General features: G+C 31.4%; 1 protein-coding gene across 1 annotated transcript in view; it reads right to left on the bottom strand.

Moving 5' to 3' along the window:
• The window catches only part of LOC145669888 (nose resistant to fluoxetine protein 6-like), a 53,878-nt gene that overhangs the window by 15,692 nt on the left and 25,808 nt on the right, over window positions 1-12,378 (bottom strand). The window contains exons 3-6 of the mRNA XM_081738235.1: window positions 11,666-11,880; window positions 7,416-7,513; window positions 5,569-5,762; window positions 3,670-3,830 (exon numbers count right to left, since the gene is read on the bottom strand). Coding sequence (XP_081594361.1) covers window positions 3,670-3,830; window positions 5,569-5,762; window positions 7,416-7,513; window positions 11,666-11,880 — 668 coding nt within the window. The remainder of the gene's footprint in view (window positions 1-3,669; window positions 3,831-5,568; window positions 5,763-7,415; window positions 7,514-11,665; window positions 11,881-12,378) is intronic.

The raw sequence follows: 12,378 nt of genomic DNA, 5'->3' as shown, positions 1-12,378 counted from the left end.
ATTTTTGGATAGCGCACATATGAATTCCTAAGTGAAGTCTTGATCCGACCACGGTAGGTTCCATAGTTTTGGAGCTATAGACCTTTAAATTTAGTTTTTTCATATTTTCGGCAGCTATAACTTCGAAAGGAAGCATTTGTGCACTCAGATTAGCACCATTTGTGCACTCAGATCAGATTAGCACTTTTCATCTTATCTTGGTGTCAAAAATCACCTCCTAAACATTGTCGGTGTTGTTGTGAAACACCTTATATGGTATTTAAATAAATAAATAAATAAATATTTAATATTTAGTTTAGTTTGCTTGTCTCCTATTGACCTTTGGAAAGCAATTGTAAATATGTACTGATTAATCATAAAAACCATAACTTCTGGAAGAATATTAGGTTATTTGTTATTTCTCCATCTTCTTTAATAAAATATAATTTTAAGCATTTTTTAACTATCAATTTTGAGCTTCAAATTTTCTTAGAAATTTAAATTTGCTGTGTTGAGACATGGAACTTTGTCTATTATTATATTACATTACTGCCAAGCAGCAACTCTAGCAGAGAAAACTTGCCAATAATTATAATTACTTTATCAATATATTGATCAAAATATCGTATAGTAACTAGCAAATGTACTTAGGTTATTTATTTTTATTGCATGAACATTACAAAATGGATTCTAATAAATAATGTTGGGGGACACGGTGGCTCAGTGGTAAAGCGCTTAGCTCTGGTGCATGGAGTCCCCAGTTCGGTCCCCAGACAAGTAAGTTTAAGGTGGATAACATCGTGTCCGTGGGTTTTCTCGGGGTACTCCCGTTTTCTCCCACTTTCTCATCATACTAATTCTTCCATCATCATCCACTTGCATTAATCATCGTCCCTCTTAGCCTAAATCATGGGACGTTAAACTGAAATGTTTCGTATTTCATTTTCTAATAAGTAATGTTTAAAAACTTGATATACTGGTAATTAATACAAACCAGGAATAAACCTTACAAATGTCGTTAATGACATACCGAATATATCCATATTAGAATTTACATTATTTAGAAAATTAACCATTTTCTTGGCAAGAAGACTTGCGTTGCTCAGAAAAATACTGTGTGCTTTCTCCGTGTCAAATAGTTGGAAAATAAGACATAATTGCACAGTTTAGTTACATGTTTTATTTATACAAGGCTGTGACGTAATGTATCCCATAGGATACAATGCCAAGAATAGGTAGTCATAAGGTAATCAAAAAATATTCAAAAACATTATGTATCCCAAAGGATACATTGCCAAGAAGAGAATTAAGTGAGTAACATTTGCCCATATGTCCGATCTCTTCAAAGTTTTTGGCACAATGAAAGAAATTGTTTTTACTCTTGTTCTCTTTAATGACTTTAATATGCAAATAAGCTTTAATAGAAAGGAACAATCTGAACTATAATATTACTATTTAGTAAACGAAGATCAAATATTTTAATCAGTCTTCCTTATAACAAGCTCGGTATTTATATATATATATATTTTTCATTCAATGTAATGAGCATATTTGGCAGAACTTCAACAATCGGAAGTGCCGGAATTTTTTGTAGTTTTCATACGTGATTTTCGTCTAACTGATTCATATGAATCAATATGAATACAGTTTGCGTGGACGTAGAAAGATAACATTTCTGAAGTTAATGAAATTAATATTATTTTAATTTGTTGCTGCCAGGAGAAACATATATAAGATAAGAAATATTCAATCTCTATGATCTGACCATTTACTATTCCCGGCAAGTGCAATAGTTTGACTTCAAGGAAGCAAGCGTTTGAGGAAGCCAGTGGTAGAGCGGTGGATAGAGTGGTAGAGTGGTATTCATAGCACTGCACTTGTAGTTAAGTGCAAGAAAACATTTCGTTTCAAAACTAGGAACAATCACATCAACAAAAGGCCGTTGATAATTATTTTTAAACTAATGAAAATTAACCTATATGGCGCTTTATTTAGTTATCTAGGTATAAATGTGACTAATTTCATGAATACAGGTCAGTTCTACGATTTTTCTGATAAGTTTTACGTTTGTTACTTGACAGATAACATTCTCAATGTATGCTATCCGACTCTATTGCTATCAGATTTTGGAAGAATACAACTAAAATTTGCTCTAAATTCTACGATCTTACCAGAAGATCGTAGAATTGGCTTTAAATCATTTTTCTAACCATTAATCTAAATCAAAACTTCAAATCTAATATTTCTTTTCCTAACTGCAATAAAATACGAAGTTTCCTAGAAAGGGGAAAATTTGCTAAACTGTAATTATGATTAAACAAGAAGTATTGTAATACTGCTACAATAGAATATGCAAGAGCTAACTAATAATATTAAAATATTAAATCTTTTTCTGTATTTGGTGGCCATGAGAAAATTATGGTCAAAAAATACTAACTGTATATTTGATTTTAAAAACAATATATTATGGGCACGTATCATATGTTAAGGTTTATAACGAAAATAGTTTTATTACGAAAATAGTTTAAGAACAAAGAAGAAAAGAGTCCAAATTGAAAAATCAAGATTAAATGTAGAAGCAAAGATAACAAAATCTGAATTTTTTCCTCTAAATAAGTCTATACTTAGCAGGAAACATTATCAAGGAAAGATGAGATACATATAAATGTAAGCCACAGGTAAAAAATAAATAAATACATAAATAAATAAATAAATAGAATAAAAATATGTAAGCCACAGGTAAAAAAAAAGATAGAAATAACACACTAGAACAAATCCCTTATAAACACAATGGTCACAACAGAAATCTCAATCTTTCTTTACTATTAATTATCTTCACTCTGCTTTTTCTAGATAATGTCCCCGCTAAAAGACGAAATGTTAGGTTTTTGAAGGTGCTATATTATGTAATACTTTTCACAAGCTGTTTTAAGTTCTCGCCTGTGGAAGTAGACGGGTAGAAATATCTTCGTTTCTACAAATTGCTTCTTTGGGCATGGACTATTAAGTTATGGATTTTCATTTATTTTACTTGAAATTCTGATTTCTGATATCTTAAAATTCCAAACTTTCGGGCTCACCCCTGAAGTCTTGTTCATGCAGAATAAAAATAGGTGGAAAAAGTATTAAAGAAAACATCAAGTAAATATAAAAAGAAATGGACTCTCCGAGATAGAGCAGTGTACAAATCACCTTGCCAATTGTCACACTCTATATAGATAGATATAGTAATACGTCCAAACAATCTCTTGTTAGTGTTTTTGACTTGTGACCGACAGAAATCAACAAGATGTGTTTTACATTGCTTTGCGCTAGTGAGTCTATTTCTTTTCCTTTCCTTGATATTTTCATTATTTTTTTCCTAGTTTTATATTATGTGAATAATGCTTCAAGGAAGGATCGAAAGCTTGAAAGTGTAAGACATTTTTAGGATTCATAATTTCAATAAGTAAAATGATTGTTAAATTCCTAAACGTGTTAGTATATTTTCTGAAGTTGAATCATATTTAGTTTATGTTGGAAATTGGAACTGGCACAAAGTGATACAGAATATTTGTACTTGGCTCAAAGTGCCACAAAAAGGTTGCACATACTCTGATTAGAATGATTGGTCGTTATTGGCTCAGTTCTAAACTTCCCTTCTAGAGTAATTTAACAGTTTATCATAACAAAGTTGCATGATATATTTACCTGATTAATCGATGGAAGTAGAACAGTGGAATGTTCAACTTATTCGTTTTCTTCAGTTCAGCAAACATGAAATACGCTACAAGAAACCCACTGATATTGAAGAAAGTATCAACGACTACTGGTCCATTGAGTAATGTCTGATTGACGATATTGAGATAGCCCTAAATAAGAAAATAAGCATATAGAAACAAACTAGTACCAACATGAAAACTGAGACATTTATGTACTTCAAATTAATTCATTATGTTTTCACTGAGTTCATTTTATCAAAACTATGAGTAATCCTAAGGTAACATTTTATATTAGTATTTTATTTCTGTTCTAATTTTACGATGGTGATTTTTTTCTGAGTTGAAAGTTTAGAATTAGGTGTTACGAGTGAGGTACCGGTGTGACCAGTCATATGACTATCAAATGAAATGATCATTAGGCTAATTAATGTCTTACGATTATATAGACTAAGAAATGCATATGAAAAGCACAAAATGAACAATGATGGAAGAATTGATGAAATAAAGACAATTGGAGGTAGGCTAAGGGAAAGAAACAGTGTAATTGAAGAATAATAGAAGAATTGGAGAAACAAAGATAATTGAGGGTAATTTAAGGGAGCAAATAGTTTAAGTAAACAATGATGGATGAATTGAAGAAATGAAGATAATGGGAGATAGGCTAAGGGAAGCAATTGAAAAATGTTAGTGAACAATAATAGAAGAATTGGTAAAATACAGATAATTAAAGGTAGGCTGAGGGAAGCAATGAAAAGTACAAGTAAACACTGACGGTAGAATTGATGAAATAAAGGTCATGGAAGGTAGACTAAGGAAAGTAAATGAAATGTGCAAGTGAACAATGATGGAAGAATTGACGAAATAAAGACAATTGGAGGTAAGCTAAGGGAAGCAAATGAAAAGTGTAAATGAACAATAATGGAAGAATTGGTAAAATACAGATAATTAAAGGTAGGCTGAGGAGAGCAAATGAGAAGTTCAAGTAAACAATGACAGAAGAATTGATGAAATAAAGGTCATGGAAGATAGTCTAAGGAAAGTAAATGAAATGTGCAAGTGAACAATGATGGAAGAATTGATAAAATAAAGACAACCGGAGGTAAGCTAAGGAAAGCAAACAGTGTAAATGAAGAATGATAGAATTGGTGAAATGAAGATAATTGGAGGTAGACTAAGAGAAGCAAATAGCTTAAGTAAATAATGATTTAAAAACTTGGAAAAATAAAGATAATGGGAAATAGGCTAAGGAAATCACATGAAAAGTGTAAATGAACAATGATGGGAGAATTGGTAATATACAGATAATTAAATGTAGACTAAGGGAAGCAAATGAAAAGTACAAGTGAACAATTATGAAAGAATTGGTGAAACAAAGGTAAGGGGAGAACCTCGTTAAAACAGATATAATTTTGTCTATCACAAGCTCAAATGGCGAGCAAAATACCATTCTCATCAAAGAAGAACGCTCTACTAGCGCGTCCCCCAAATGAATATTAAATATTTGCATTATTAGCAGTGAGCATCCGTTGAAATGGAAAAGCAGAATCATTTATGTTTCAATTTAAATGATATGATTAACAGACTTTATCTTGTGTGACTACTGGACTATCAGGAACATGGAGGCGAATAAGTTTAATTTAAGGAAGGGTTCCTTATGTTCTTTAAACAATATAGAAAACGCTAAAGAAAATTGATACTCGAGATGTTTAAGCTCACGAAACATTCGTATCTATTTGCATATTTTTTTTTAAAGTACCAATAAATTACCAAGTGTATCACTCATATAACTCTACAATATTAATTTGACAAACAATAACTCTCGAATTTGATTTGAGTACTTTAAAACTAAGTTTAGCATTATATTAAAACCTGTTAATCAACTACTTACCCATTCTACCACTTCTGCGTTTATCAATGGTTGACCGCATATAAACATCATCCTATGTCCTAAAATAATGAGGAACATAGAAAGTACTCTAGTCCCATATATGATATCCAAAGGACTACTTGGTGCATCTCGTGTACCTAATTTTCGAATGTTTGTATACGCCGAATAAGATATAAGAACTTGTTGCCACGTACCTGTAACAATAAATTTGAAATAAATAATATGCATCTCAATTGTTAACTAAAGATTGTGCTACATTATATTATCGTTTATATTCAATTTCGTTCAAATGTTGCAATCACAATAAATCGCTAGAGGCGCATAATTCTTGAATTGCAAGAATTTTCCTTTTAAGCATCTGGTCTATATCTACACAATTTAGGATACATGTAATTTTTTTTCTATTGAATTGTATGAAATCCGATGGATTGGAACAGTTTGCAACATATTGCATGCATAATTTAATGCAGTCGTAATTTCAAAATAAAGTATATTTTACAACTAAAAATTGTATTTGCCTGTGGCGGATCTTCAGGGAAATCACATCGATAAGAATTAAAATTTTATCGCTACAAGACAAGGGAAGAAACTTTATCTAATATTCTAATTCTTATAGGTTTCTTCTACTGGCTTGTGTTGAGAAAACGATTGCGTCTCAAACTATAACTAACTAACTCAAACTATAACTCTATGGCCTATGGAACCCGGAGGTTCAATGCCGCGTTCACAAAAGCTCTCCACTGACTTCTATCCTTAGCTAACTGCATCCAGTTTCTACTTTGTATACCAATCTCTGCGAGATCCATCTTAATATTGTCCTCCCATCTGCGCCTAGGTCTTCCTAATGGTCGTTTTCCCATTGGTCTTCCAGTCAAGACTTTGAAAGCGTTTCTACTTTCTTCCATTCTAGCTACATGACCCGCCCAGCTAAGCCTCCTAGACTTGACGACCCTAATAATGTTGGGTAAACCGTATAAATTATGTAGTTCCTCGTTATGAAGCTTCCGCCATTCCCCATTCCCGTCCCTCCTGGGTCCGAATATTCGTCGCAGGAAATACTTTCAGTCTATGCTCTTCCCTTAGAGTAAGTGACCATGTTTCGCAGCCACACAAAACAACAGGCATGATTATCGTTTTGTATATTTTAAGCTTCAAATTCCTCGATAGAATTCGCGACGACAAGAGATTTTGAACCGAATAGTAACACGAATACCCTGCTTTTAGTCGACATTTAATTTCTTCGTGGATATGATTTTCCTCTGTTAATATTGATCTTAGATATTTGAAACTATCCACTTTATCAAAAGTATTATTTAATATTTTAACGCATCTATAATTTGCTGTATTACGGTCCCGTCGCATGGATATGATTTTCCTCTGTTAATATTGATCCTAGATATTTGAAACTATCCACTTTATCAAAAGTATTATTTAATATTTTAACGCATCTATAATTTGCTGCGTCTCAAACTATACAAATTATAAATGATCCAAGAATTTAAAGACACTGATAGATAGATAGAAAAGCAGCCATCTTTGCTGCAACTGCCGCTAGCGCTTGCGGTGGCTTGTTTCTGAACTAGTTTACTACATGAGTCAAAACTTTATCTATTTTGCTACAAAATGACACCAAAAGCGTGTCTGTAAGCTAAATAAATAAATCAATATGAGTTTTCAAAGTTGTAAAGTCCTTTTTGGTACACCCTGTACTGTTTACTTACTCTATACGTAAAATGCAGTTAATCTCAACAAAGATATAGATCTATTATAACATGGCGTTTGGATTGTACTATTAGAAATGTGTATTATAGTATGTATTTACTAAGATCAACATCAGTGCTACTTACGTTTTCTAGCATTCTTTTCATTTTCTGTTTTCCTAATAGTGGCTAGATCATAAATACTGCCAACAAGAACAAGAGTAATAAATACTGCCAAAATACACCTGGAAGAAATTAATAAGTGTACATATAAATTATCTCTCATATGCATAACTGTATAAATTATCTCTTATATGCATAACTGTATAAATTATCTCTTATATGCATAACTGTATAAATTATCTCTCATATGCATAACTGTATAAATTATCTCTCATATGCATAACTGTATAAATTATCTCTCATATGCTCATTAAAGGGATCTAAAAATAGTATCATTATAATCAGGATGTATAATATCGAAGTATCAGACATTAAAGTGAGGGAATGATTAAATCACTTTTTTAACTGTCATTTAATTTACTGTAATTTATTTAAACTGCAATACATGTATACTAATGTTTTGATGACTGTCATTAAATTACAATAGGCTACATCAGTACCTAGATAGAAGTACAGTAAACAGTCATCTTCAGCTCTTGTCATCAGAAAAGTAAAGTTATGAAAAAAATAAAAAAAAAAAAAAAAAAACTGTATAATTTTTGAAAATCCTGATAGACATGAAATGATCGACCTCTGTTTGAAAGAGTAGAGTTTTGTTGCCATTGTACAAAATAAACAACTTGTGTGTTTCAAAATAAATAAATAAAAAGTTGGACTAAAGCAAACTAGCCATTTTCTGACTCATGGCCTTTTCAAAACTACTGATTCATTTATTTCCCTACTATACACTTTCTGAATTATAACTTATTTCCCTTCCATTTTCTATTTCTCGAATCACTTAAACTTTCTGTTCAATCCTTAAAAATGTCCTTATCACAACCCTTGTTGTCATTTGGGAAAGTTTCCCAGAGAAAAAGTACACAGTGTAAGGTAACAAACATACCGTTAGCTCAGCATAAATTACGGGGTTGATTACGATTATGGGATGACGGTCATTCGAACTTTCCAAGAAAAGTAGTTCAGTATCAGAGGATTCCTTTAAAATTTCAACGTGATAATGCAGAAGGAATGTGGTTCGATAGGTTTTCGTTTCCTTTCAAGCCCCATGCAGACGTATCTTATGTGTAAATTTCAAGAAATTTGAAACAAACGAACTTTAATGCTGGTGCTAAAAAGTATGCCGTTCTTTGCAATAATAATTAACAGTTTTTATTTGGTTGGAAGGAATTGTTATTTATGCACTGTTTATGCAACAATTCAAACTATTAACTAACAGATTGCATCTATTGTAGTTTGCTTCCTAATGGTATATAATTCTTTAGTCACATACTACTTGCAAATAAATAAATTAATTAATATAACTAAATAAATAAATAAATAATAAAATAATTCACTGAAAAACTGCCTTTTTGTCATGTGCGTTGAGTTATTCTCGAACTATTTGACATATCTAACAGCCCAGTGAGCTAAGTAATATGTCGAATAGTGCTGATCAGATATTATAGGTTTAAACGTGACTCCTTTGTTATAATATTGGTAAACTTATACCATAATTGTTAAAGTGAGTGGTGATAATTTAAGGTATCTTCTCGTCACTAAAATTGCTGAATTATCAATTTTGTTATTGACAATTATAATTATTTTATTTTTGGGGATTTTGATTCCTTGTTACTTCCATTTTTACTAATTCTATCTTCCATTTTAATTATATAAGAACGTAATTTCTCGTAGATTAGAGTCAGCTATCTCATTATTGTTTCTAAATAGGAGTTTACTTCATAAATTTTCTTGATTCGAATTAACTACCTCATATTTTTTTCTTGGTTCGAGCTATCTCACATGTTTTTTACATTGATGTTAACTTCTCATTATTGTTTCTAAATAGGAGTTTACTTCATAAATTTTCTTGATTCGAATTAACTACCTCATATTTTTTTCTTGGTTCGAGCTATCTCACATGTTTTTTACATTGATGTTAACTTCTCTTTTTTTTTCTTGATTCAAGCTTTCTCACAGTTTTTTTAGATTGATGTTAACTATCTCATATTTTTTTCTTGATTCAAGTTTTCTTACATATTTTTCTAGATTGATGTTAACTATCTAATATTTTTTCTTGATTCGAGCTACCTCACATGTTTTTTTTTCTAGATTGATGTTAACTATCTCATATTTTTTTCTTGATTCGAGCTATCTGACATATATTTCTAGATTGATGTTAACTATCTCATATTTCTTCTTGATTCGAGCCATCTCACATATTTTTCTAGATTGATGTTAACTATCTCATATTGTTTTCTTGATTCGAGCTATCTCACATGTTTTTTTTCTATATTGATGTTAACTATCTCATATTTTTTCTTGATTCGAGTTATCTCACATATTTTTCTAGATTGATGTTAACTACCTCATATATATATATATATTTTGTTGATTCGAGCTATCTGACATATATTTCTAGATTGATGTTAACTATCTCATATTTTTCTATATTAGAGTTAACTATCTCAGAAGTTTTCTAGATTGAATTAACTATCTTACATTTTATTTCTATAATGAAGTTAACTATCTCATATTTTTTTTCCAAACTGTAGTTAAGTGTCTCACTATTTCTTCTATATTGTAGTTAGCTATCATGTTGTTTTTTTCTAGATTGGATACAATTATCTCATAGTTCATGAAGTATATCCTCTATTGCCTCATGATGTTGGATCAAACCTAAAATTCCGATACTGAGGATGTATGTGAGTGGTTAGTATTTTCGCTTTGCAATCAGTAGAGTACGGATTCGAAACCCATGGCTGGCGATAACAATTGGGTATTTTCTACAGTTTTACCTTCGTTTCTTTAACCATGTCGATCCCGGCGTCCCCCACAGAAGACATAAAATATGACGACACTATTATTGCTTTACAACTTTAAAATCAGACTGGCAACATTGAAAACTATTTACAGGGGATAATCATAGATGGGTCATCCCTCGTAAACAGTTTTCAATTAGGGATGCGCGCGAGATAAGATTTGAGACTGTCTCGTCTCGAAAGTGTGCTGTAAAAGTGATGTCTCGACTCGAAAAATATATATATTTTTCTATTGGAAGAGCTGTGTCTCGACTCGAATTTTGTCAGGAAAATTCTGTCTCGATTCGTCTCGAGCGTATCCCTATCTTCAATGTTGCCAGTCGGATTTTAAAGTTGTAAAGCAATAATAATGTCGTCATATTTTATGTCCCCTGTGGGGGACGCCGGGATCGACATGGTTACACAAAAAGGGGATGATACATTTATAGATCTTGATCAATTTCCTTACAATTGTTCGTTTTCTTTTCTCTTAATATTAGCATTTGAACTTAAAACAAACCTCCTGTTGTACCTGAACTTTGTTATTAAATAAAATGACTTCTGCCCTCATGAAAAGCACACTCGGCTAATGCAGTGGTTCCCAACCTTTTTCGACTGACGATACACTATGCTGAACGTTCCGGACATCGCAACACATTTGTTTGATATTATTATTATTATTATTATTATTATTATTATTATTATTATTATTATTATTATTATTATTATTATTATTATTATTATTATTAACCCTTTAACGCCCAATGTCACCTACAGGTGACACTATTTTAAAGGCGTCTTCTTGTTCACTAATCGTCCACCAGGGGGTCCTAGTGAACTACAGTAGCACGACCTACTTACGTATATATGTTGCATCACCACACAAAAAAGTTTCGAATTTGACGTACTGTATCAGGAAAAAGACGCCTTTCAAGTAGTGTCACCTGTGGGTGGTACTGGGCGTTGACGGATTAATAATAATAATAATAATAATAATAATAATAATAATAATAATAATAATAATAATAATAATAATAATATGTAAATTGTAATAGTGTAACTCTGTAATTTTTTATAATGTAATGATTGACTGTAGTACTGAGCATTATTGCTGCCGCCGGAGACCTTGACTAGTACAGTTATGTTCTTGAAACTCAAAGGATTTGACGGTATCTTAGGCTGTTCAGAGGAATCTGTCCCGTAATCGACAATCCACGATATATTTTACTTCAAAGTTGATTTTAATTAATTATTATTAAATTTTTTATGATTTTTAAACTCTAAAATTTCGAGACACACCCTAGGGGGCTGCGTGACACAACAATGTGTCGCGACACAGCGATTAAGAACCGCTGAACTGCTGAACCGTACAGAAAGAAAAAACAGTAACTGCTAGAACTAAAATTACTTGAAAATGTAAATGAACTTTATACTTACAAAAATGTTACTTCTCCAGCTGATAGAGGTGTAGATGTCCTAATCTGGCACATGTCATCTTCTACATTAACTCGCGTGTTAATTCCATAAAATCTATTGACGGGTTCTAAAGCTTCTTTCAAGGATACTTCTAGGTCCTTTGGTGTACAAGAAGATGGAATACACAAGGCCCAGTGGATGGAGTTCCTTTTCAGTCTTGTTCTTTCTCCTCTATGCTGTAAATGAGTATTTATTACATAATTTAAATAATAGTAATATTAAACAAGATATTAGACTGATTAATTAATAAGTACAAACGTAACATTTTTCTTATTTTCTATCTAAAAGCATGAGCTGTATTGTTTAGTGTCAGAATTACCTTAACCACCATATTAATGAAACGTGTGTCAATTGTCAACCTTAATAATGATGCCCAACTTCAAACTTTTTTAATAGACCAAGACCGATATTATATTTGTACAACACAAAGATAAAACTACTTCTTAGAGACAAAATCTTACTATTGTGTAGTTTAGCATTCAGTAACCAGAGTTAAGTTGAGGGTTACGAAAAGAGGTGGAGCGAACTATCTTCTTTTATTTTTGAAATGTAGATAATTTTATTCATTATTTGAAATGAAACAGTCAAGTTGATGTGAAATGAACATTAACCAGATAAGATAAAGATTAAAGTCATGAGATTATTGAGTACTTTTTTTTTTTTTTTTTTTTTTT

This window comes from Thermobia domestica, chromosome 14, assembly GCF_964235325.1.
Source record: "Thermobia domestica chromosome 14, izTheDome1.hap1.1, whole genome shotgun sequence".
Taxonomy (NCBI): domain Eukaryota; kingdom Metazoa; phylum Arthropoda; class Insecta; order Zygentoma; family Lepismatidae; genus Thermobia; species Thermobia domestica.
This window is presented reverse-complemented; position numbering and strand designations above follow the sequence as displayed.